Source organism: Cajanus cajan, chromosome 6, assembly GCF_000230855.2.
Source record: "Cajanus cajan strain Asha chromosome 6, NIPB_CcT2T_4, whole genome shotgun sequence".
Lineage (NCBI taxonomy): Eukaryota > Viridiplantae > Streptophyta > Magnoliopsida > Fabales > Fabaceae > Cajanus > Cajanus cajan.
In genome coordinates, this window is record NC_138522.1 from 5,738,479 (window position 1) to 5,765,152 (window position 26,674).

Consider the following 26,674-nt stretch of genomic DNA (forward strand, 5'->3'; position numbering starts at 1 on the left):
GTAGTATGTCCTTCTAGTGAGAGTGCGCATAGGGTGTGACCCGGCATGTACTCCTAGACTACTCTTCGTGTATTGCTAGCGGCAATATGCCATGTGATATGTTACTGGCGCCACATGCATGATAAAATGTAGTCCGTGTCCATACATGTGCATTTTAATGTTATATGAAAAATTGATATGTCTTGGATGAGTGAGATGTGATGTTATTATTAATTTATCTATGTTATACCTGTTTTGTTTGTGTTTGGCTATCTGGCGTATATTTTTACACTATGAGCCAGAGTGAGATGTTTCTCACTCCCTTTTCTCTTGTGTTGTTTTCATTGACTGTCATACAGGTGATTATCAACATGAGGTTGAGGATGTTGATGATGAAGCTTAGGCTTCTATGTTGGGATTTGCTCTGATAGGACATGTGACATCGGGGCGTACATAAGATTAAATTAGGATGTTGTTTCTGTTAAATTATTTTGAAAACCTTAACCTTATTTCTTTTGTAATTACCACTGATCATGTTATATGTTTAAGTTATGAATGTGGTGCTCTCTATCTGAACATGTTTGGTATTTTTAAAAATGAAAGACTGTGGTATTCCAAATTTTATTATGTGTTATAGTATGCGGGGTAGAGGGTGTCACAATAAGAGTCCTTAAGGTAAGATAGGCCTCCAAATGTAGGATACCCTACAAAATAAGGGTAAATGCCCTACAATTCTTTCAACTATCTTTATCATCCTTCATCCTTCTTGATCTTAACTCTTCCAAAGGGATTCTTGAGAAGTAGGTTTCCATCAGAACTTTTAATGTTGGGTTGTTGAGGAATGAGAATAGTAACTAGAGTGGTGATTTTTTTTAAAAAAAAGGATCTACTTATTATGGTTGAGTTATGGGATATAGCTTTTATTTTTCATGTGGCTTAGAGTAAAAGGATAACAAGGGTTATTGTTGAGTGTAATTCTAAAACTATTATTCAGTTTGTCACTCATGGTGCGAGAAGATTGCATTACTATTAGTCTTTAGTTCAGTTTATCATAAACTAGACATAAAGACAATGGGAAGTTCAATACGTTCATAGTTTTAAAAAAGCTAATATAGTGTCTGATTGCATGACTTTTTTGACTCATTCTTATGATATAGGATCTCATTTCTTAGATGACCCTTATGTGGAATCTTTTTCTTTTTAATTAAGAGATATGATGAGTCTTTCTATGACCCATAGTATTCCTGTGTAATTTTTCCCAGGTCTCAACCTTCCTCAATATAAAAAAGAAAAAGTGGGCAGCCAACCATGACATAAATGTGTCCTTCAATTTCAAGATTACAACCTAAAGATAATAAACTACAAATTATTAAAGTTTTTTTTTTAATCAGCACTATTACTAATAATCTTTTAATAACATAAAACTATAATAGCCCTTTATAATTATAACCCAGGTACTAATACATAAAACGACACGCATCATGAGTTACTAAATAAATAAAAATAATGTTTGATTAATTTGGTTGGCAAACCAACCTATCCCGACACGCCATTTAGCTACATGAGTTAACAAGTTAGGCTAATGAACTAAAGTGCTCATAAATCATAACACACTTTACCTTCACTATAAAATATATATTTTAAATCAATAATTTGTACAATGTTAGGGCAAACATGCTAATATATTATATAATTTTAAAGTTATTAGAATTTAAATTGAAAGGGATAAAATTATATAATTATAATAGTCGAGAGGCTAAAATTGTTACCTTGAAATTTGTAGATCAAAATTGTACAATTGCAATACTCAAATGATTAAAATTACTCAATTAAAACATTAAAGAACTCACACAAGTACAATATATGAGGGATAAAAACGCATTAAGTCAAATTTAAATTATTTTGTCCAAATAATTTTTCATTTAAATAATATATCTTATGAATGAAAAAAAAAATATTTTACGAAAAAAAAAATATAAATGAAAGAAATTTAAATGTTTTATTCTAATATAAAGTTTTTAAAATGGAGATGTTTGATTGTTTTATTAAAGTAAAAAAATTTAGAAATGAAGAAATCTATTTGTCATGTTCAAATACAAGATTTTGAAAATACAAGAATTTAATTTCTTCATTCAAACAAGAGATTTAATTTCTTCATTCAAACAAGAGATTTTAAAATATTAAACATATAATTTTGTCCCTATATATAAAAATTTATTAAACCGACCATATACATGTAAATGTTATTGATTTGATAGCTAAAATTGTTAACACTCTTACATATTTTCAATTTAGTCTTAATATAAGTAGTGCATTCTTAATTTGGTTCTTACACAATAAAATATTCTTAATTTGATCATTTATATATTGGACCAAACCAATAATGAACTAAATGTGTAAGAACTAAATTAAAAGTGCATTCCATGTATAGTGATGAAAATAATAACGTGTAATGAGTTAAACATAATTAGGGAACAACTTTGTAATGTTTAATAAATATAGAGAATGATTTAATAAGTTTTTATGTATAGGGACTAAATTGAGAATCTTTAATACATACAAAAACTAAATTATATGATTAACCATTTTTAAAAATGCAAGAATTTCAATTGAAGCAATTGAAATTCTTGAAACTTAAAAATCTCTAGAATTATAAAATCCTCTGTCCAAACTCTATCTTATGATAAATTGTGATTGAATAACATTATAAACTTATTTTATGGCATCAACATCACCATTGAACTCTTAAAGTTATATGTAAGTAATGTTACATTTTTAATAAAAAAAATTCAACTAAAAAGTTATATTTTTTTAACCATTGTCATCTTTGATTTTTATTTATTTATTTATTTATCTATATAAATTGCAATGATGACAACATAATATAAACATAAGATCTTGTATATATTATTTCAATTTTTACTATGTATAAAAATTTAGTCCTTATATATAAAAATTCATTAAATCGATCCTATACATGTAAATGTTATTTATTTTATCCCTAAAATTGTTAACTCTCTTACATATTTTTAATTTATTCCTTGTATATGTAGTGCATTTTTAATTTGGTCCTTACACAATAACATATTCTTAATTTGATTCTTTATATATAGGACCAAATTAAGAATGAACTAAATGTGTAGGGACTAAATGAAGAGTGTGTTCCATGTATAAAGATGAAATTAATAATGTGTAATGAATTTAATAGAGTTAGGGACCAAGTTGGTAATGTTTAACAAATAGAAAGACTGATTTAATAAATTTTTATGCATAGGAACTAAATTGAGAATCTTAATACATACAAGGACTAAATTATATGGTCAACCATTTTAAAAAAATGCAAGAATTTCAATTGAAGCAATTAATTTTTAAAACTTAAAAATATCTAGAATTAAAAAATTCTCTATCAAAACTCTCCTCTATGACAAATTGTGGTCAAATAACATTATAAAATTGTTTTACGATATCAACATCACCATTAAACTCTTAAAGTTACATGTAAGTACATAGTTACACTTTTTAATAAAGAATTTAATTAAATAATTATACTTTTTAACTATTGTAACAGCCCAAAATCGCTGGGCCAGAGGCCCAATTGGAGAAATAGAACGGGCCGTTCTGCTGGGATTGAGAATGGACCGTTCTGGTTTTGGAACGGGCCGTTCCAATTGAGAATTTTGTGTAGTTTCGAAGGGTCCAGAACGGCCGTTTCGGTAGGTGAGCCTGAAATCCTATAAATAGCGCCCCTCACCTCTCATTTTCTCACATTTCTCATTCTCTCTTCCTATTCTCTTCTGTTCTCTCTTCTTTCCCTCTTCTTCTCTCTGAAGACCAAGGGACACTTAGAGGAGGAGACCAAGAGATCCCTGTTTTAGTTAAATTGTTATTTATCCAGGTACGGGGGAAAAGAGAATTATTTATACGTAGAGTTACATGAGGGAATTGGGTAGAGGAAGAGCCCTTAGGATTATGAGAAATTTTATAATTATTTCTGTTTGGAGAATTATTGGTCTCATTTGATTCTGTATATATTTAGGACTATGAATATATGATTTATTTGTAAAAATGATGCTCTGGGGGAGAGAACGAAATTATAGAAAAGTGCCTGTAAGTTAGGTTTTGGAAAAATTAGATTATTTCTGTTTAAAGAATTAATGATTCCATTAGACTATATATGTATTGAGGATTAGAAATATGCTAATAATTTGTACAAATGATGATCTGGATGAGAGAACAAAATTGTAGAAAAGTGTCTGTGAGTTAGGTTTTGGAAAATTGGGAGTTTTATTGTTTGAGTTAAGATTATATTAAATTGCTAATTTCATTGATTATTATTACATTTATGAATGTTATATTAAATTGGTAATTCTATTAATTTAATATTGTATTAAACTGGAGAATTAATTGAGTTTTATATTATTGTTATAATGAATATTCATGGTGAATTGCTTGATGGGTATGTGAATCGTTGCGTTGTGTGAACTTATCAGTATGTAGTATAGAATTGTGATATGAAATGAGATGTTGTGTGGATATGATTATGATTGTGACTGTGGTACCTCACACTAATGACCAGGGATGAGACGAACCCTGGGAGGTGATGCTCTAGGGACGAGCGTGCCCCTGCCATGGTGTGAGATGAGTGAGACAATTAACACGCATCACTTATGTCAAATATGGCAGCCCTGACATAAAGTTAATTGCAAGAGATTGTGTGGATTGTAATGTGATTGTGGTTCCTCGCACTAATGACTAGGGATGATACGAACCTTGGGTAAGTGATGCTACAAGGACGAGCGTACCCCTGGCATGGTGTGGGATGAGAGAGGCAATTAACCCGTATCACTTGTGTCAGTTGTGGCGTGGTCTTGACATAGTGTTAATTGTAAGATTTATGTGGATTGTGATGGATTGATGTGATTATGATTGTGATGTGATTGTGGTTCCTTACATTATGACTAGGGGTGGCACGACCTTGGGCAAAGAGATGCTACAGGCGTGACCTTAGCATAGTGTAGGATGTGTGATTTCTCATGCTTATGTCGGGGGTGGCACGGCCTTGGGCAAAGAGATGCTACAGGCGTGACCTTGGCATAGGGTGGGATGTGTGAGGCAATTAATACTTATGTCGAGGGTGGCACGACCTTGGGCAAGAGATGCTATAAGCGTGACCTTGGCATAGGGTTGATTGCAGGATTTGTGATGATTGTTATGATTGCAAATTGTGACGTGATGATGATGCGCGATTGATAAAGTTATGATACATTGAAATGTTTATGAATATTTTGTTAAGTATCGAGTTATAATGAGATGACTTGTTGTGTGTTTGTATGTACTTTACATATAGATGTTTTCTTTTCTTACCGTACAATTTTGTGAATGTTTTAGGTGAAGAAGATCCGGCTGCGAGTGACATCTAGAATGCCAACCGTTAAATTAGGAGTATGCTCTGATATTGTGACATCGGGGCAGAAGACTTTTAGGATAGAATTTTTATATGGATTTGGAATTGTAAATATCATTTTGAAAACAATTTGTAAACTCTTGCGTTTCATTTTCTAAATCTTTATTATTGTGGTTATTGAAGAACGATTTTTGAAATTTCTCAGGTGAACCCTTTTACCGAAATTTAAAACATTTATTTGTAAAGTTACAATATGTGTTGGGGTAGTAAGGATGTTACAACTATTCTCATCTATGATTTATTTTTTTATTTATACAAATTATAATGACAGTAACAAAAAAATAAATATAAGATATTGTGTATATTACTTTAATTTTTATTATTAGATCAATTATAATGACTAATTATCGTCATTTATTACTTTTCTATTTTATAAAATAAAAATATTAATATTTTAGTGTTTAGTATATATAATATAATTAAAATTTATAATAAATTATATATAAAAAATACTATATTTAAATATAAATTACATTTAAAATAAATATGCATAAATATTTTTTAAATATATAGATTATATTTTAGATTTATGATAAATAATTTATATTATAAAAAGAATAAATTTATTTATTATTAATTTATTTTAAAAAATAATATTCAATTAATAAATAATTATAATAAATAAAATTTAAATTAAATAAATTTTTTTAAATTTCCTATAAATCTTCTTATTAAAAAATTACTAAAAATGCTCTTACAAAAAATAAAAACTTTTATTTAATATACATGAATTGGTTTCAAATTAATAACAATTTACGCAACACACGTGAATAGAATCAACTCTTTAATTTTAATTTATTGCTTAAAAAAATAAATTTAATTGCCTTTAATACAGGGATTATGCAAATTATTTATCTTTAATGACATAGTCCTATACAATTAAATAAAGATAAAGACATGTGGTCACAATCACAGTTCCATTCATCACTACTTTTTCTTTAGTTTTATTAAGGCTAAAATCTTAATTTGGTTCCTTATAATATTAAAAAATTTCAATTTGGTCTCACTTTTTTTTTTGTTTCAATTTAGTCCTAATTTATTTAAAATCTTCAATGTGCGACTTCCGTGCAAATTTTACAAACGGTATTAAAGGTTCGTGAGAATCACGCCCATGATTCCAAATCACGATCATGATTATCACACCCGGTGAAACCACAACACCTTCATTGGTGAAACCGCCGCCGCCATGCCGTCCTTCCTCACCACAATGTCGTCTGCACCCACCAGATCCTCATTCAGCAACACCTTCCTCGTCGTGCCGTCCACCGTGTCCTCGACTACACCACCAAGAGGTATCCCTTGCTCACGTAGGCGATTCTGTTCAGCCCTACGGAACCGTAAGGTGCGTCGTCGTCAGAAGGATTCTTTCTCGCCTCCGTGTACATTAGAGATTAGGAGAAGATCAACGCGGATCCGTCGACAAATACCTTCCAAATGAAGTTTTCGCTGGAATTCGTCATGAAGGCATTGCCGCGGTGGTCGACATCGTTCGCCGTGTCGATGTGAGGGGAGCAGGGAGAGGAAGAGGTGGCGGTTTCACTGTCGATGATAACTGGGCGGAGGGAGTGGTGTACAACAAGGTGGAGGTAAACGTGCGATAGTTTCTGACTTTTGTGGTGATCGGAAAACGAAGAACGAGAACAAGAACGAAGAAAACCCTCTCCCACCAAGATTTAACACTAGGCGTGAGAATCACGATCGTGATTTGGAATCACAGACATGATTCTCACGGACTTTTAACACCGTTTATGAAATTTGGACGGAAGTCCCGCATTAAAGATTTTAAAATAAATTAGAACTAAATTAAAATAAAAAATTAAAGTGAGACTAAATTAAAATTTATTAATATTATAAAAAATTAAATTAAAATTTTAGCCTTTTATTTATTTATTAATGATTTATTGTGCTTGTAGTAATTTAAGTTTTATTTATTTATTGATGATTTATTGTGCTTGTAGTAATTTAAGTTTAGGGTTTAGGATTTAGTAGTTTAGGTCAAAGTAAACTCGCAGCAATCACTCACACTCCACTCATAATAATGGCCACCCAAACCCAAACACCGTCGCATACAAACGCCACAATCGATCCAAACAGCGGTTTCTGTTCCAATTCCAGAACGTTTTACAGCCTCCGTCCAAACGTCCCTCTCCCGCCGCTGTCTCAGCCGCTATCCCTCACCGAGTACACCCTCTCGCTCCTCCCCGCCGCCACCGTCGCCACCGGAACCTCCGCCTTCGTGGACGCCGCCAGCGGCCGCAACCTGACGTACTCGCTGTTCCTCCGGCAAGTAAAATCCCTGGCCTCCTCACTACAATCGCTGACTCCTCTGTCGAAAGGCCACGTGGCGCTAATCCTCACCCCATCCTCGCTGCACGTGCCTGTACTCTACTTTGCCCTCTTATCTATCGGCGTAATCGTCGCGCCGGCTAACCCCCTCAGTTCCCCCTCCGAGTTGACTCACCTGGTGCGACTCGCCAAACCCGTTATCGCCTTTGCCACGTCAGCCATCACACCCAACATTACCTCCCTCCGATTCGGCACCCTCCTCATGGACTCGCCCCTCTTCGATTCCATGCTCCACAACCGGTGAGGTTTTATTCATTTATTTATTTATATTTAAAAAAAAATGAACTATTCTTACTCATATTTCAAATAAAATTGTTATAATCTATTTCATTCGATAAAAGTTAAAATTAATAACAAATTTTGATCTACACATTTTTTTTATCCTTTATTATTACATCAAAAATAAATTCTATTGTTTTTAATATAAAGGTCAAAATAATCACCTGTGTAAGACATAAATAATTGTTAAATGTTAGAAAAATTATTGTACTTATTTATTATTATATAAGTACGAAAAATCTCAATTTTATTAATAAATTGTAATATATTTTACAAAGGTCAAAATAATCACCAGTGTAAGCGACATAAATATTTTAACTAGGGCATCACGATGTTATGCTAGCTCTCACACTTTTGAATTTATTCCCTCATGTATTGTTCCAATTATTTTGAATGAAATGACATAATCTTATTTCTCTAAAAAAAAATGTTATAAAAATTATTGTACATACTTATTATATAATAACAAAAATGTCCCAATTCTGTTAGTAAATTTTAATATATTTTTAAAACCAAATTATTACTTACTTAAAAATTAAAAGTTAGTCTCTACTATCTAATGTTTTTATATATATCGATCGAGAATTCAAATATATCTCTATTACTTCTTAAACTATAAGATTATTTATCTGAGTTAATCATTTATACACTGTCAATATAAATTTTTTTTACATTAATAATCAATCAGATCTTTTAATAGTATCATGTCAGTTACTTATTTAGTGATATAAAAATAAAATAAAATAATTTAAAAAATTTAATTGATTAGCAATGTAAAAAAATTTTACATTGACAATGTATCGGTGATTAACTCTATCTATATCATGTTAAGCAAACTTTGTCAATTAAATATTAATATTCTAATATTAAATTAGAAAAATTAAAAATTAAAAAATAATAATATATTATTTTTGATATAGATAAATAAAATAATTTTTTTCTCAAATTAAATATATTTTTGACAGTAACGTGGAGGCACCTAATAAAGTGGAGCTGAGTCAGTTCGACACGGCGGCGATTTTGTTTTCCTCCGGCACGACGGGGCGCGTGAAAGGCGTGGAGTTGACGCACCGGAACTTCATCGCGGTGATTGCGGGGTTTAACCACCTAAGAGCGGTGACGGCGGCGGTGGCAGAGGAGGAGGTGCAGCCGGTGGCTCTGTTCACGCTGCCGCTGTTCCACGTGTTTGGGTTCTTCATGCTGGTCAGGGCCGTTGCTGCGGGGGACACGCTAGTGTTTATGCAGAGATTCGATTTCGAAGGAATGCTGAAGGCCGTGGAGAAGTATAGAATCACCAGCATGCCAGTGTCGCCGCCGCTCATCATCGCTCTGGCCAAATCGGAGCTCGTCAAGAAGTACGATCTCGGCTCGCTCAAATTTTTGGGATGTGGCGGCGCGCCGCTTGGCAAGGAGGTCACCAAGGACTTCGCAGCCAAATTCCCCAATGTCGAAATTTTGCAGGTAAGAACAACGGCCACATTTTTTTTTCTTTTTCTTTTTATGACGGATTTGTTCACATTCTTATTGTTATGAAACTTAAATTAGGAGTTTTTGTTTTGCTTGGTATTCCTAGAATAATATTAATGATGTTAATTATGAGTGACATTTAAAGATGTAAACGTTGTTTTTTCTTTCTGCTATAAATAAGTGTAATATTTCATTTGCAATATGAACGAGAATACAGAGAGTTTATTTGCTCCCAATTTATGCCTCTTGTTCTTAACAAATTGGCATAAGAGCTTGAGTGCGTGAGGTGAGTGTGAGCCGACCTGGTGTACCCAGCCCGAGAGAAGAGTGTCAAAAAGTCTTGTGAGGTGTGTGAGTGGAGCGTATACACTCAAGAGAGATGACAGGTTTAACTAATGGCATTCCACTACCCAAGTTGACTAAAGATGTCAACTATGATAACTGGAAGCTGCAGATGAAGGCCCTTCTCGGCTCCCAAGATAACTGGGATGTGGTTGAGAATGGGCACGAGGAACTGGTGACTACCGAGGGGTATACAAATGCCCAACTAAATGCATTGAAGGTTGTTCGAGCAAAGGACAAGGCAGCACTGTATTTGCTGTACCGAGCTGTTGACGAGTCGGGTTTTGAGAAGATAGCTAATGCTAAATCTTCAAAAGAGGCATGGGATATACTCGAGAAAGCAAAAAAGGGAGATGAACGCGTGAAGCAAGTTCGGCTTCAAACCCTTAGGGGCGAACTGGAAAACATGAGAATGAAGGAGTCCGAAGGAGTATCCGAGTTCATTACTCGGGTGGAAACTGTGGCGAACAAACTAAACAGGAATGGAGAGAATCTTCCCTCAAGCCGAGTTGTGGAGAAGATCTTAAGGTCATTGACAGATGACTTTGAGAATATAGTGTGTGCAATCGAAGAGTCCAAGGATTTGTCAACGCTCACTGTCGAAGAGCTTACTGGGTCCCTGGAGGCGCATGAGCAGAGAAAGAAGAATAAGAAGGAGAAGGGGGAGTCTCTTGAACAGGCTCTCCAGGCGAAGGCAACAATAAAGGAGGAGAAGGTGCTCTATGCTCAGAGTACTAGAGGTCGAGGAAGAGGCAGAGGCCTAGGTGGTCGAGGAAGAGGAGGACGAGGTGATGAGTATGTCGGCCAACAGGCTCGGCGTGGCCGAGGTCAAGCTCGGGGAGGCCGAGGTCAGACCTGGGGTGGCCGATCAAACACAAATAACAATATTGAATGTTATAACTGTGGAAAGTATGGACATGTTGCCAAGGAGTGTTACTCGATCAAATGCTACAATTGTGGAAATCTGGGTCATATTTCCAAAGATTGTAGGTCCGAGAAGAAAAAGGAGGAACCAACAAACTTTCTTGCCGAGGAAGAAGATGAAGGAGTGTTGCTGGTGACAACCATTCTTGAAACTGGGATCAAACCGAGCTGTTCTTCCGAGATCAAACCGAGTTGTTCTGATAACTCAATTTGGTACTTGGACACCGGCGCAAGTAACCACATGTGTTGTGACGAGCTTTTATTCAAAATACTTTCAAAGGAGGAGCTCGGATCCGTTTCTTTCGGCGATGCTTCGAAAGTAGCCGTCAAAGGCCGAGGAACGATCTGGTATCAACAGAGAAATGGGAAAATCGGAGAGATCAGAGATGTATACTACGTACCTGATCTAAAAAGCAACATACTGAGCATGGGACAGTTAATGGAGAAAGGGTACTCGGTTCTGATGAAGGACCGAGAACTACAACTGAAGGATAAACTCGGAAGACTCATTGCCCAGGTAGAAATGAAGAAAAATCGCATGTACAAACTTGAGCTGAAAATAGTTCAAGATGAATGCATGAAACTTGATTTGGAGGATGAGGCCATGAAGTGGCATCTGCGGTTCAGTCATCTTCACTTTGGGGGGTTGATCGAGCTGGTGAAAAAGGAGATGGTGTTTGGACTTCCTAAAATGGAGTTTGAAAAGAAGTTCTGTGAAGAATGTGTGATCGGGAAGCACGCGAGGACTTCTTTCCCAAAGAGTTCTGAGTACCGAGCAAAAGAGCAACTCGGACTGATCCATACCGATTTGTGTGGGCCAATAACTCCAGAATCATTCAGTGGTAAGAAATATTTCGTTTCTTTCATTGATGATTTCTCAAGAAAGACATGGGTTTATTTTTTGAAGGAGAAGTTAGAAGTGTTTGAAACCTTCAAGAAATTCAAAGTGATGGTGGAGAAAGAAACAACTAAATTCATCAAAGCAGTCTGATCTGACAGAGGAGGCGAGTTCACTTCTGTTGAGTTCAACAAATACTGCGAGGAACATGGGATCAAGCGTTTCTTGACTGCCCCATATTCTCCGCAGCAAAACGGTGTAGCGGAACGAAAGAATCGAACTATTCTTGATATGGTTCGATCTATGTTGAAAGGGAAGAACATGCCGAAGAAGTTTTGGGCAGAGGCGGTGTAGTGTGAAGTCTATGTGCAAAATAGATGTCCACATGCAAAGCTAGGAAAAAAGACGCCTCAGGAGATCAGGAGTGGCATGAAGACGAGTGTTTCTCATCTTAGGGTGTTTGGTAGCTTGGCCTATGGGCAAGTACCAAGACAGCACAGGACAAAATTAGAAGATCGGAGCAAGAAGTACATATTTATTGGATATGATGAAAAATCCAAAGCATACAAGTTGTTTGATCCTGATAACAAAAAAGTGGTGGTGAGTCGAGATGTTCACGTGGAGGAAACAAAGTAATGGTGTTGGAGTAACTCGACCGAAGTAGAAACTAGCTCGGACATTGTTGTACCTTCAACAACAACTACCACCGAGTTCTCAGATGAAGAATTCGAGCCACAACAGCCCATGATGAGAAGTCTGCGGGAAATATACGACACTACAAATGAAGTTCATGTTGTATGTCTTCTCGCCGACTCTGAAGACTTGAGTTTTGAGAAAGCTGTCCAAGATGAGAAGTGGAGAACAACTATGGATGAGGAGTTTGGGGCGATTGAGCGTAATAAAACTTGGGAACTGACCAACCTTCCTGAAGGAGCTCGACCCATTGGAGTAAAATGGGTGTACAAAAAGAAGATGAATGCTGAGGGAGAGGTTGAGCGTTATAAAGCTCGGCTTGTTGTGAAGGGCTATAGACAAAAGGAAGGAATTGACTATGATGAAGTTTTTGCTCCTGTCACGAGAATGGAGTCAATCCGACTTCTGATCTCGTTAGCTGCTCAGAAACAATGGCAAATTCTTCAGATGGATGTGAAGTCGGCCTTTCTAAATGGAGTACTGAAGGAGGAGGTGTATGTCGAGCAACCACTCGGGTACATGAAGAGAGGAGATGAAAAAAAGGTGCTGAAAATGAGAAAAGCCCTCTACGGGTTAAAGCAAGCTCCTCGTGCCTGGAATGAAAGAATTGATGGGTATTTCAAGAAAAACGGGTATGAACAATGTCCGTACGAGCATGCCTTGTACATAAAGAAATCAAAAAAAGATATGATGGTAGTTGCTCTCTATGTCGACGACCTCATATTCACTGGAAGCAATGCAAAACTGATTAAGGAGTTTAAGGAGATAATGAAGAAAGAGTTCGAGATGACAGACTTAGGCTTGATGAAATATTTTCTTGGCCTAGAAGTGAAGCAATCGGATGAAGGGATTTTTATATCCCAAGAAAGATATGCGCTTGAAATCCTGAAGAAGTTTAAAATGGAGGATTGCAACCCGGTTTCTACTCCAATGGAACCAGGCACTAAACTCTCAAAATTTGATGGAGGAGAACGAGCTGATTCTGGGAGATATCGAAGCTTAGTCGGAAGTCTCAGATACCTTACAAGCACGAGATATGTTCGAGGAAGCCTATCACTTGGTCTTTTCTATTCAAAATCGGATGACTACCGATTGGTGGGTTACTCGGATAGTGATTGGTGTGGAGATGTTGATGATCGGAAGAGTACTTCGGGTTATGTATTCCTACTCGGGAATACGGCTTTTACTTGGCTGTCAAAGAAGCAGCCCATTGTAACTCTGTCGACCTGCGAGGTCGAGTACGTGGCAGCCTCTTGGAGCGTATGTCATGCAGTTTGACTTTCAAATTTACTGAGGCATATGGGAGTGATCCGAGATGAAGGGGTTGTGATCCGAGTTGATAACAAGTCGGCAATCGAGTTGGCAAAGAACCCGGTTAATCACGGAAGGAGCAAGCACATCGACGTCCGATTTCATTTCATCTGAGAACAAATCAGAGAAGGAAAGGTCGAGTTGGAGCATGTCGGAAGCCGAGTTCAAGCTGCAGACATATTTACGAAGCCACTGCCAACTACACTGCTAGAGAATTGTAAAAGGCTGATTGGAATGAGAGATGGGCAAAGTATTTAAGTTTAAGGGGGAGATTTGTTATGAAACTTAAATTATGAGTTTTTGTTTTGCTTGGTATTCCTATAATAATATTAATGGTGTTAATTATGAGTGGCATTTAAAGATGCAAATGTTGTTTTTTCTTTCTGCTATAAATAAGTGTAATATTTCATTTGCAATATGAATGAGAATACAGAGAGTTTATTTGCTCCCAATTTATGCCTCTTGTTCTTAACACTTATCTCACTCACCCGCGTGAACATGATACCATTAAATTCAACTAAAACTCAAAAAGTACGATATAAGATTATGTTAAGATCAGCTGAATTTAGTGCGTGTTTGCTTCAGCTTTTAGACGTGAAAATTCACATTTGTGGGAAGTAAAAAATTAAAACTTCCACGTAAATTTGTTTGTAAACGTGGAGAGAGAAAGAAAAATTACGTTTATAAATCGAAACCAAACACGCACTTAACTTGGCAATATGATATATTAATTTTAATATTAACATATAATTAAACTGTAAAATAAAAACTACAATTTTAACTAAAATATATTTTAAATATATTTTAAAATAAACATAATCTTATATTATATTAGATAAAATGTTTTTTATTAATTTTTTTACAACTGTTATTTATTAAGTTATTAAGAAATTAGCTTATGAACATAAATTATTTAAAATAATTTAAATAAATAACATTGGATGAGGTCGAAACAACTTTGAGAGATAATCCGAATCCATTTTTTCAAATATACGTACAATCTATAATTAAGAATGAAAATAAGTCAAGTTTAAGAGTCTAAGGTATAATCAGATTAAAATTTGATATTTGATCTGATCTAACCTATTTAATAAAAAAGTTAAGATTATATTTTTAAATAACTAATTTATTTTAAAAAGTTGGATTTGAGGTTATACAAAAAGTTTTATAGATTTAATTCATCAATCTATTTATCTATGATATAATAGTAATATTTTTTAAATTTATACTACACTGAAATATTTTATACGAAATTATGATATTGGAAATAAAAATCTTAATAGTTACATTTTCATCTATATTTTTTTTTCATTTTTATGATTAATTATTTAAAATACTTTTAAATGTGATATAGGAAATATTTATTTTTAACTCTAAATTTTAATAATAATAAAGTAAATTATTTTTTATCATGCAAATTAATAAATACTTATCATACAAATTAAATAAAGACTTGTACATGTATTTAAAAATATAATTATTAATTTATTTACAATTAAATTTATTAATTTATTTAATATTACTAATGCAAAATAAACTTTTAAATACATTAATTACAAAATAGGTTAATAAATCGTGTCAAACTTTAAATAGTCAAATCATCTTTATAAAAAAAAATTTATAATAGATAATAAATTAGATTTTTAGATTTAATTTTAGGAAATAAGTCTACCCTGTATATTTAAAATTTGGTCCATTTCCTTATTGATGATAAAGAAAAAAAGTATGAAAAAGTGGAAAAATAAATAAATAAAAATAAAGTAAAAATAATAATAATTTGGTAGAAAAAAGGAGTTGAAGTTAATTTTTTAAATAATTTTATTTAAAATAATAAAAAGAAGTATTTTTATTATTATATTTATTATTAGTAACATAAATAAATATATAATATTTAGAAATGATTGAATTTAAAATAATAAATAAAAACAATTCCAAATATTACTATATTTATGTATTATTTTAAAATAAATATAGTTTTTATAATTAATGTTATTTAATAATATCAAATAAAATTATTATTATTATTATAAAATCATTATTTTCTCGACTCTAAAGATAATGATAAATAAATTTGTACTTGTAAGTAATGTTTGAATATATCATGAGTAGAAAATAAATATTGTAAATGAATATTTACGAGTAATGAATAAAAGTATTTTCTATACATGTTAATAAAGTGTACAAATATCATAATATTTGTATTCGTAGATACTTGCTTATATTTTTATATTACTATATATTAAATTTGTTTAAATTTATAGAAATAAAGTATTTTAATAATTAAAATTCATCTTTAAATTATGAAAAATATTAATTAATAAAATTATGTATAATATTTGAATAATTTAAATTTAAAAATAAAAATTATTATTAAAATATTTTTGAAATTTCTTTATTTATTTATAATAATTATCAATACTCACTCAAATATGTAAACGACTCAAATATGTAAACTCATACCAAACAAATATTTATCGTAACAAGAAGGAGTGAGAACTATTTTCATCCTATTTTGGGCTTTTTGACAATAGTGAGGTTGTTTTAGAAACATATTACGTAAATGGGGTTGTTTTGTAACTAATTACACCTTTGGGGCTGTTTACAATGGTCTCGCTATGGGCCATAACGACACCCATGACACGTGGCCTTTTTTTTTGTTTAGGTTTGGCTGGAATGAGTCACACCGGTGTCGCTATAAGCTGAGCCAGCACACTTCATTGACTAACAAAAACAATGTAGCTCATAGCAACACTGCCTAAGAAAAAAAACAAAAATAATGAAAATAATAGAAATGTAAAATAAAAATAATAAACTGAAATATTTATTATATATTTATAAAAATAAAATTAAGTTATTTAAAAATATAATTTTAAATTAAATTATATGAATTTCTTAAGAGAGACGCTATGGGCCATAGCGACTTGGTGTCGCTATGGGCCATAGCGCCAACCATTTTGTATAATTTTTTTTTTGCAAATAATCACGTTTTATTTTAAAATTTTCGTTTTTATATTTTTAAATAAAAGCACACAAATTAAATAATTTAAAAAATAGTAGGCCAAAAATACATAATTAAAAAAAAATTAAAACTGGTGTCGCTATGGGCAGCGACACCATTCTTGTTTTACTTTTATTTTTTATAAATATTTTATATAAATTTAAAACTGTTTAATATAAATTGTATTTTATATATTTATGGTTCAGGTAATTTTATTTCTTTTTATTTTTTAAGTATATTAATAATTTTCTTATATGTTAATTTAAAAATACTAGGCCAAAAATACGTAACTAAAAAAAATGAAAAAAAATTAAAACTGGTGTCATTATGGGCAGCGACACCATTTTTGTATATTATTTATTTTTTAAATATTAACATTTCATTTTAAAACTTAATTTTTATATTTTTAATTAAATAAGTACAGAAATAAACAAATTTAATTAAATTTATATTTTCAGTATTTTGTTTAATATAATTAAAAATATATATTCAGTAATTTGTTAATAAATTTAATTAAAAATAATTAATTATGTAGTTTAGAGAAAATTTATTGTTTAAGTGTATTAATAATTTTTTTATATGTAAATTTATAAAAAAAAACTGGGTCAAAAAGAAGTGAAGGGAAAAAATGTAGAAAAACACAAAAAAAATGAATTACAAAATAAATTAAAAAAAAACTGGTAGAATAAATCTGGAGAAAAAAATGATCCAATAACAAAAAAAAAAAACAAAAATTTTGAAAAAAAAAACTAAGGTAGAAAAAAATGAAAAACTAAAAGAAAAAAAAAAGTTGATGTCGCTATGGCCATAGCGACTTTTTGTCGCTATAACCCATAGCAACTTTAGGTAGAAAAAAAAACAAAAATTTTGAAAGAAAAAAAAAGGCTGGTGTCGCTATGGGCCATAGCGACATTGTGTTGCTATATCCCATAGCGACACCAGCCTTTTTTTTTCTTCAAAATTTTCGTTTTTTTTGGGTTATTGGGTCTTTTTTTCTCTCCAGATTTATTGTACTAGTTTTTTTTTCTAAAAATTATTTTGTAATTCATTTTTTTTGTATTTTTTATTATTTCCATTTATATAAATAAATTATGTTCCTAGAAATTTTTTTTTTTCATTTTTTATTATACACTATACACAATTCTTAAATAAAATATATCTGTTAAAAATTATTATATACTCAACATTCCAGTAAATTATTTTACAAAAATTTATTTATTTCTAGTAAATTATTTTATACATTTTTTTTTCTTTTTTATCTATTTAAATATTTATAAAAGTGGCGCTATGGCCTATAACGACATTGTGTCTCTATAGGTCATAGCGCCACTATTTTTTACGTTTTTTTTTTAAATTATTAACTTATTTCTTTTGTTTAAGTTTTAATTTATATTATGAATGTAATATAAAATTATATTTTTTTATTTATCTTCTTTGTAATTTCTTTATTTTTATATATATTTATTTTAAAATTTATGTATTTTAATATTTAAATAAGTGGCGCTATGGCCTATAGCGACATTGTGTCGCCACTTTTACAAATTCATATTTTTTAAAACTATTTACTTATATTTTTTCTAAATATTTTATTTTATATTAAAAATGAGGCGCTGTAGGCTATAGCGACTTCATTGAAGTCGTTTTTTTATCGTCATGGGCTGTAGCGACACTGTAAATATGACTTTCATGGCTTTCCTGAACTTAAAAAATTTCACGTGTCATTGGTGTCGCTATGGCCCATAGCGACACCGTTAAAAAGTGCCCCAAAGGTGTACATTGTTTAAAAACAGTCCCATTTACGTAAATAATTTGGGGAAGTGCCCCAATTTGGTCAATCAGCCCCTATTTTGACTCATTCTGATCCTACATGCCTCTTTCCCTTGAATGAGTGGACAGGTTTCTAATCTGACAACTCTCTTTTACCCATAAAATTCCAAACTTTTAACTTTCTTGTACTTGTTTTTTTTTGTTTTTTTGTTTTTTTGTTTTTTTTTTTCTGAAATATTCACCGTCGATAGCAGAGACTAATCTCCTCGCTATGTTGGAGGCATCTCAAAGAATAGGATAGTTATCCCCAAAATTTAACGCGACTACATACGCAAGGCAAGATTTGGACAATACTACCTAATTGTTAAATTCAACCATGGCAAAAAGTCACTTTAGACAATGGACTAAATCTCTTAATCTTATTTAATGAATTTCATATTTAAATAACTTTAATCAATAAAATTATAAAATATTTATTAATACCATTTATTGTTTACGTATGTATAAATTAATTATAAAAATATATTAATTTTTAAAACATTTTTTATTTTAATACACAGGATAAATAAAATTCTTTAGTGGTGTATGATACATATAGGTAATGACCAATGCAGCAATATATTTTTTTAAAAAATCTGAGACATAATATTGATCAAAATATCCTAATAAAAATTAAAATAAAAATGTTTAGTCAAAACTACTCTTGCCTCACAATTATAAATTATTTATTATAAATTTAAAATATAGTTTATATATTTACAAAAAATATATATATATATATATATATAAATTTTAAATATAATTTATATATTTAAATATATTATTTATTTGTACATATAATTTATTAGAAATTTAAGTTATATATAATAAATATTTAGTTCACTAGGTTACTAGTTTTATATAAAATGTTTAATATTTTAAAGAAGATATTATGTGGTAAAATTTGAAGAATTTTGAAGAGGGAGAGTTTTTAACCAATTTAATTTTTAAAAAAATAATAGGCAATTAGAATTTAAGGGTTTTAACTAGAATAAAAAAGATAGGAGAACTAATTTTGCTTAATTTTAAAAAATAAAAATACTTAATTGACTAAAACAAACTTGAGAACCAAAACCACTCATAATCTAAAAAATGTAAAAGCCTAAAATATATTCGCCATGATTATGTCATGGGAATTACATATTTGTCCCAGCTCATGTTAAAATGTCACAAAAAAGATAATCATTTGTCTAATTGAAAAGAAGTATTGATTCAATATCATGTGCTATTTCCCATATGATGTCACAAATGAGTTTGGACTCTGAATTATTTTTATTAATCTGTCATTGTTGTTGTTATTTTAATCTCAGGGCTATGGTTTGACTGAAAGTGGAGGAGCGGTAGCTAGAACGTTGGGACCTGATGAGTCTAAAAGGCATGCTTCTGTGGGTCGACTAACAGAAAATATGGAGGCCAAGATAGTGGACCCTGCAACTGGAGAGCCATTACCTCCTGGTAAACAAGGGGAGTTGTGGATACGAGGTCCACACATCATGAAAGGTCATACCTATTTCCTTCTTTTTTTTGTTCACAATGTTGTTGAACAAAGTATCCACTATCCATCCACTTATTTATTACTAACTTTTGCAAAGGAATTCAATTGATCACTTATTTTCAACTTTTTTTCATCTACAAACTTGAACCCGAAACCTTACTCAAAAGAATTGGGTCCAATACTTTGAACTAACAACTTTTTAGTAATGGTTTTCTTTTGTCCATGGACACAATCCGTGCCATCTCTCAAAATTGACAACGAAAATTTAATTTGTGCTTGCAATGTAATATTTATCAACTAAACATTATTTTAATACTGACAAAAAATTGATCGTAGGAACACCAAATCGACTTCCAGTATTCTAGAAGATGCCTTAGAAGTTACAACTACTTGCCAAGAGGCTTAGTTGACTTGCTAGTAATGTGCTTGCATTTAGCAACACTTTACTATTTAAAAAAAATCATATATAATTTGAAAGGTGTGCCGGAATGCTTCTTCATTTATAATATTAGACAGTTAAGAAGGGCATCAAAACCATTGATTAAAAAAGTGCATAAAACCCCGATCTCAGGTTTAAGCATACAAGATGAATATGGATAATGTTTTTGACCAAACACATTTCATATCGCTAGAGAAATCTAATTAACACTTTATGGTCTTGATTGTGTAACATGTTTGATGAATGGTGTTATGATTATGGTGCTGGTGCAGGTTATGTGGGAGATGAGAAGGCCAGTGCCGAAACATTGGATTCAGAAGGATGGCTGAAGACTGGAGATCTTTGTTATTTTGACTCTGAGGGTTTCCTCTACATTGTAGATAGACTCAAGGAATTGATCAAATACAAAGCTTATCAGGTGCGATGTTCTTTCCACCAACACCCTTTTTTATATATTACTTTACTGCTTGCACATTTTTCTTACCATTTTTTAAAACCAAATCCAGGTTCCTCCTGCTGAATTGGAACATATACTTCTCACCAATCCTGAAATTTCTGATGCTGCAGTGATTCCGTACGTATCCAGTGCTATGAGAGGAATGTTAACTATATACTTTCTAACATATTTCTTTTAACACTCTTTATTATTAATTGAAATTCATTGAAGTTTATAAAATTACGAGAGAAATTCATTAATAGAGTGTGAAATCTATCAAAAACTTTTTATTTTTAATAAATTTCAAATTAGAATAAGTGTGTCCGCATAATTTCTCGTGCTTTAATTTTTGTGTGTGTATTATGAAGCAGATCAGTTGTCTTCAATGGCAGTGATTTGCATTTGCTAGCTTTTTCCCAATTCTAGTTCCCATGGGAAAGTCACAGAAAATCACATTGAATTGCTCATCTTATAGGAGCCAAAGAAATATCTGGTTCTCTAAAGTGGTAAAGTAAGTAATCTCACTAGTTGATGAGAATATCATTGGTCCATATTATGTGCACATATATAACTAATTAAAAATATGGTAAAGTATGTTGATTTTCTCATCAGCTATTAAGATTACTTACTTTATCTACGCTCAATTTAAAGAAGCCAAATTATCCAATCCAAAAGAAAAATGTGTTGCTGCAATTCACTAGCTTTAACAGACATGACTTGGTCTTGTTTTGGGGACAGTTATCCTGATGCAGACGCAGGACAGATTCCGATGGCCTTTATAGTAAGAAAACCTGGAAGCAACATCACTGCAGATCAGGTCATGAAGTTTGTGGCAAACCAGGTGTGCTTCTGAAATCTTATAAAACCTAGATGTTCCTAGGAACAGGTCATAGTTTTTGCTTTTCCTCTTGCCATGTTGCTCAAATGTGCTTGCTGTTGCAGGTTTCACCATACAAGAAGATACGACGTGTTTCTTTCATCAACTCTATCCCAAAATCTCCTGCTGGCAAAATTTTGAGAAGAGAATTAGTTGACTATGCTTTATCTAGTGGTTCATCCAAATTGTGATCAAGAACACCATGGAAAGCAGCACTTACGTGTGCAATATTTTCTCTACAGCGATTCTATTGCTAGTTTGTTAATGTATTTATTATTTGGCATAAGAATGGTAAAATGGTCGGATTTGTTAGACTAATTCAAATCACAAACTGAAATATAAGGTTTGAGCTTTAAATTATAAACCTGAATAAAATGTGAGCCTTTTAATCGAATCAAATAAAATGTGTATAAACAGGTTCAAATTGTCCACATTCTTTTTCTTTTCAATTTGATAGATTAAATAAATAATATATATTAATTAAATTTAAGATAATTATTATTAAAAATCAATTAATAAAAATATGGTCCGTTAAATTAATTCCTAAATTTATTAAAGTGGCAAAATGGCACTTAAAATTGTATGTTCACAATTAATTTAGTCTTTTAAATTTATTATGGACGATCAAATTAGTCCCTAAATAAATAAAATAGTAAATTGGTCATAAAATTATAATGGTTAAAAATATTTTTTTGTCCTTTATTTTATTCATTATATTTATTTTAGTTTTAATTTATTTATTAAGATATTTATTTTGATCATTTATCTTTTGTATTTGGATTATTTTGGTCCTTTTTATACAAGGTTGAGGACTTAGTCTCTAATCTAGTATTGGAGAGATGTAATACTTAAAGGGTAGTTGGTGGATTAATTTCATAAGTGACTTAGTGTTGTCAGCTAATGTCGTAGTAGATTCACACCCAAATTGTCATATCCCGACAATAATACTAAAGTTCCTAGTTTAAGTGACAAATTCTAGAAAATCAAATTAAGTTGTTAGTTGACCTAATTGAGATAGGTCACATATTATAATTTGGTAGGGTCTAGTCACTTAAACTACTCACCTCTACTGTAGGAGATCTTCATAGTTGATATGTGTGACAACATATTAATTGCTTAAAGTTGTTTTATGATGATGTGATGTTGTGTTGAAAGTTGTTATGATGCTATGAACCATAAGTTGTATGTGTTGTGGATGAAATGAGTTGTGCATTGCTTTCTTAATGAATGTATGTTGAGATGTTGCAAGTTGTTTAGTTTCAATTATATTGATTCTTTTATCAAACTTACTTCATTTTTCCTTGTGGTTGGAATTGTAACGATTATACTTAGTATAGGAGTGGGTCAGATGAACGATATTTGCTTGGATGTCTTGGTAGTGAGTCGTGCTGGTAGTGGTTCATTTTGTTAAGGTTACTTTAATGTAACTAAGTTGTGTATAGATGATCGATCAACGAGTAAGACTTATTTTTGCAAACATTTATGTATTTGATATAGTTGTATACATATTTGTATAGAACATGTATATAGTTGCGAGGATTTTAGTTTCAATTATTTATTTTCTGTCCTATGTAGGGATAACTTTTGCGATTGCTTATATAACTACTACATGATAATCTTGAGCAAGTTGTTTATTCCGTTGTGTAATAATTAAATTGTAGTAAGTATAGTGGAATGTCAGATCATTACAATAATAAAATACACAAAAGTTAAGAATTAGAAAAAAATATATAATGCAATGAATTCTTCATCAGACATAGTAATAGATTAAATAAGAAGAAAACAAAAAAAGAACATTAATTTAATGTTATTTGTCTTAACATATCTATATTATAAATATAAAAATAAACTAACTATGAACATAAATTTGCAATAATCTAATATGAACACCAATTTATAATAATTCAATAATGCGATCTAACTTGGTTAAGGACAACATTTAACAAGGACTAATTATCTATTTAGTGAAGACTAAAATTAGGTAGAAAATTTACAGAAACAAAATCATATTTATTCCATTAAATCATAATAGAAAGAACGAGTAAAAATAATTTTAACTCTTGTAGAGTTATGTTAATATAATTTAGTCCCTCCTTATTTTTATACTTAAAAATATTTATTTGTTATAAATTTTAATTGTAGAAAATAAATATTTTTTTTCATAAATTTTATATGCAAAAATACTAATTATCTTAATATTAGACCGAATCTTATACTCACACTGTTATGGTGCACCCATTGCACAATATGTTGCATTCTCTCCACTCCCACACCATATTCCTTCTTTTTCTCATGTCAACCCATCGGTTCAAAACCCCCTTACTGTCATTATCAGATTCGTTGTTAAAAACATTGTGAGCAATAGCAGGTGAGAACCTTCTTGTGTTTCATGCAAACACGTGAACTCATCATCCTCCATTGCATAGTTTTGTCATGAAAGACCCATCCACCCACTACCGTTTTAAGAAGCACCACCCCTCAGAGATGATGAAAGGAGCACGATCACCAAGGTATCAGATGAAAATATGGAAGAGGTGAAGGACGAAGATCTCGAGGTGTGGGTCACCCCGAACAAGGGGTTTTGACAGGCATAGTCAATGCTAGATCACAAAGTTTTAGTTGGACCAGATCGAAACAGTAACAATGATTCAACTGTCGATCAAGAGAAGGAGTTCAAGGTGACAACATGGTGGTTGATAGTGCTCTGACAATAGTGTAAGATCGTCGATGGAAAAAAAATTACTCAAAAGGTAATAATATGGTGTGGAAGATAAATTATAAGCATGTGAACCTTTTATAAACCAATGTGTATGATACACTTCCTTACAATTCGTCTTATGTTTCCATATTGTCTCATCTTAATTAGATATTTTTTAAATAATATAATTTTTTTTTGAATAGTTGTACATTAATAATAAAAGTCTTTTTTGAATAAATAATATTTTACATATTTATAATAATATAGTTCAATTAAAATATATATTATTACACATATATATATATATATATCCTAATTTAGTTATATATTTTTTATTTTATAACTAATAAGTAACTTGTACTTATACACGTGTTTTCTTTTCTCGATCATTTGTGAAATAAACATTGTTTTAACACCTCTACATTAAAGAGAATAAAATAATAAGATAAAAATGTATACAAATGAACTAATATAATACAAAATTTTATATCTTATATAAGGTACAAATGAATTTTATATTTAATTATGAATTATTGTAATGTCATAAAAAATTGGTCATTATACCTCTAGTAAAAAATATTTAATTGAATAATAAATAATATCACAAAATATAAGTATCGAACTTTATGCAGATAGAATGAGTTGTAGAAGTTCATCCATAAAATAATAAAATAAATAAAATAGTAAAATGTTTGTAAAATTATAATGGTTAAATTATACTTTGATCCTTTATTTTATTTATTAGATTTAATTTAATTTTTTTATCTATTAAAATATTTATCTTGATCATTTATCTTTTATATTTGGATTAATTTGGTCCTTTTTAAAATAACAATAATTTTTAATTTTGTAACTTAATTTCAAATCAATTTTTTATTGATTTGAGACGTGAAACTTGTAATAATATGTTTAACCGTATAAAAACTATAAAATTTAATTGACCTTTGAATTCATAAAATTTATAATATAATAAAAATAGTGTAAAAAATGTCTAATAAACAATTAGAAAATTGTATGAAATTATAGTTTTTGAAATTTCAATTATTTTTTGGATTTATTTTTATACAATTTTCGTCATGTTTGTAATATTTTTTATTTGAATTTTTGTTGCGTTCAACCATTTTCATATAAGTGAATCTAATTAGGTGAATTTCAAGTTTTAAATCAGTCAAAAAAATGATCCAAAATCATGTTTGAAAATTAAAAACAATTATTGTTTCAAAAGGACCAAGTTAACCTAAATTTAAGAGATAAAAGACCATAATAAACACTTTAAAAGATAAAGGAATAATATGAATCTAACAAATAAAATAAAAAATTAAAAGTACAATTTAGTCAATTATAATTTATCAATTAATTTAGTTCTTGAAACTATAATATTCAAAGTTGTCTGTAAAATTAAAAGGATTCAATTGTAATTTTTGTTTAACATTTAAAATCTTATAAATTAAGTCCCTAAACTGTTTGTTTCATACATTTATAACCTAAATTTTCATAATACCATAAATTTTAAAATTTTTCCCAATGTTATCAAAATAATCTTAATTTTGCCTCTAAAATACAACTAAGCATTCAAAAAATAATAAAAAGGGTTAGAATAATATATGAACTTTTAACATTTCCTTCTTCTTTCCCACTAAATCATTTAACTTGTTTAATGTATACATGAAAAATATATTATCTATAACATACAATTGTTAACTACACTTTTGATCTCCTAACTATATGTTTATATTTGTATAAGAAATATTAAAAAATAATATACTTAAATGTATTTTTATTTTTCAAGTATCGACATTGTGTGATTTTAACCTTTCAAATTTTAATCAAATAATTCTTCAAATGCCATTATTGTGCAATTTTAGTTTCTCATTAAAAATTTAATAATTTTTCTTTGAAAAGACAAATAATAATTTTACATAATAATAAAGATAATAACATACACACAATACGTGTGATATGTTGCATCAACATTACAACATGTACATATGAGTATCAAAAAACAAACATTAAGACAAACATGTATATGTTTAATTTTTACCCTATATTGATTTTGTATAAATTTGTATTTGTACCCTTGCCTTATGTAACTTAGCAAACTTATCATCACCCTCTCTATCCTTTTTCTCTTTAATATCATAAAAATGTACTCCATTGATAGTCTTATTGTTGCTATAGTTGTCTTCATCACTAAACTCGTGGCAAACACACTATCACTTCTTGCTACCAACTTACTCATATTGTCATTTTTTTTTTGCAATTGCTTTTAAGTAAGGTTACCA

General features: G+C 30.6%; 1 protein-coding gene across 2 annotated transcripts; it reads left to right on the top strand.

Annotated features, from left to right (window-relative positions):
- Positions 1–7,428: 7,428 nt before the first annotated feature.
- Positions 7,429–22,121, top strand: LOC145958917 (4-coumarate--CoA ligase-like 9). Of its 2 annotated transcripts, XM_083076583.1 has the most exons (7): positions 7,429–8,029; positions 9,034–9,529; positions 19,758–19,947; positions 20,654–20,799; positions 20,888–20,955; positions 21,556–21,658; positions 21,760–22,121. In XM_083076583.1, the coding sequence occupies exons 1-7, from the start codon at positions 7,482–7,484 to the stop codon at positions 21,883–21,885; spliced, it is 1,677 nt and encodes a 558-aa protein (XP_082932709.1). In that variant the 5' UTR covers positions 7,429–7,481; the 3' UTR covers positions 21,886–22,121. The 2 variants fall into 2 exon arrangements, with proteins under 2 accessions (XP_082932709.1, XP_082932710.1); XM_083076584.1 differs by lacking the exon at positions 21,760–22,121 and having other exon boundaries at positions 20,888–20,959.
- Positions 22,122–26,674: the final 4,553 nt, after the last annotated feature.

Coding starts and splice junctions, on each gene's coding strand:
- LOC145958917 (XM_083076583.1), top strand. CDS start 7,482: ATGGCCACCCAAACCCAAACACCGTCGCATACAAACGCCACAATCGAT. Junction 20,800..20,887: donor TCAAATACAAAGCTTATCAG/GTGCGATGTTCT, acceptor AACCAAATCCAG/GTTCCTCCTGCTGAATTGGA. Junction 20,956..21,555: donor TCTGATGCTGCAGTGATTCC/GTACGTATCCAG, acceptor TTTTGGGGACAG/TTATCCTGATGCAGACGCAG.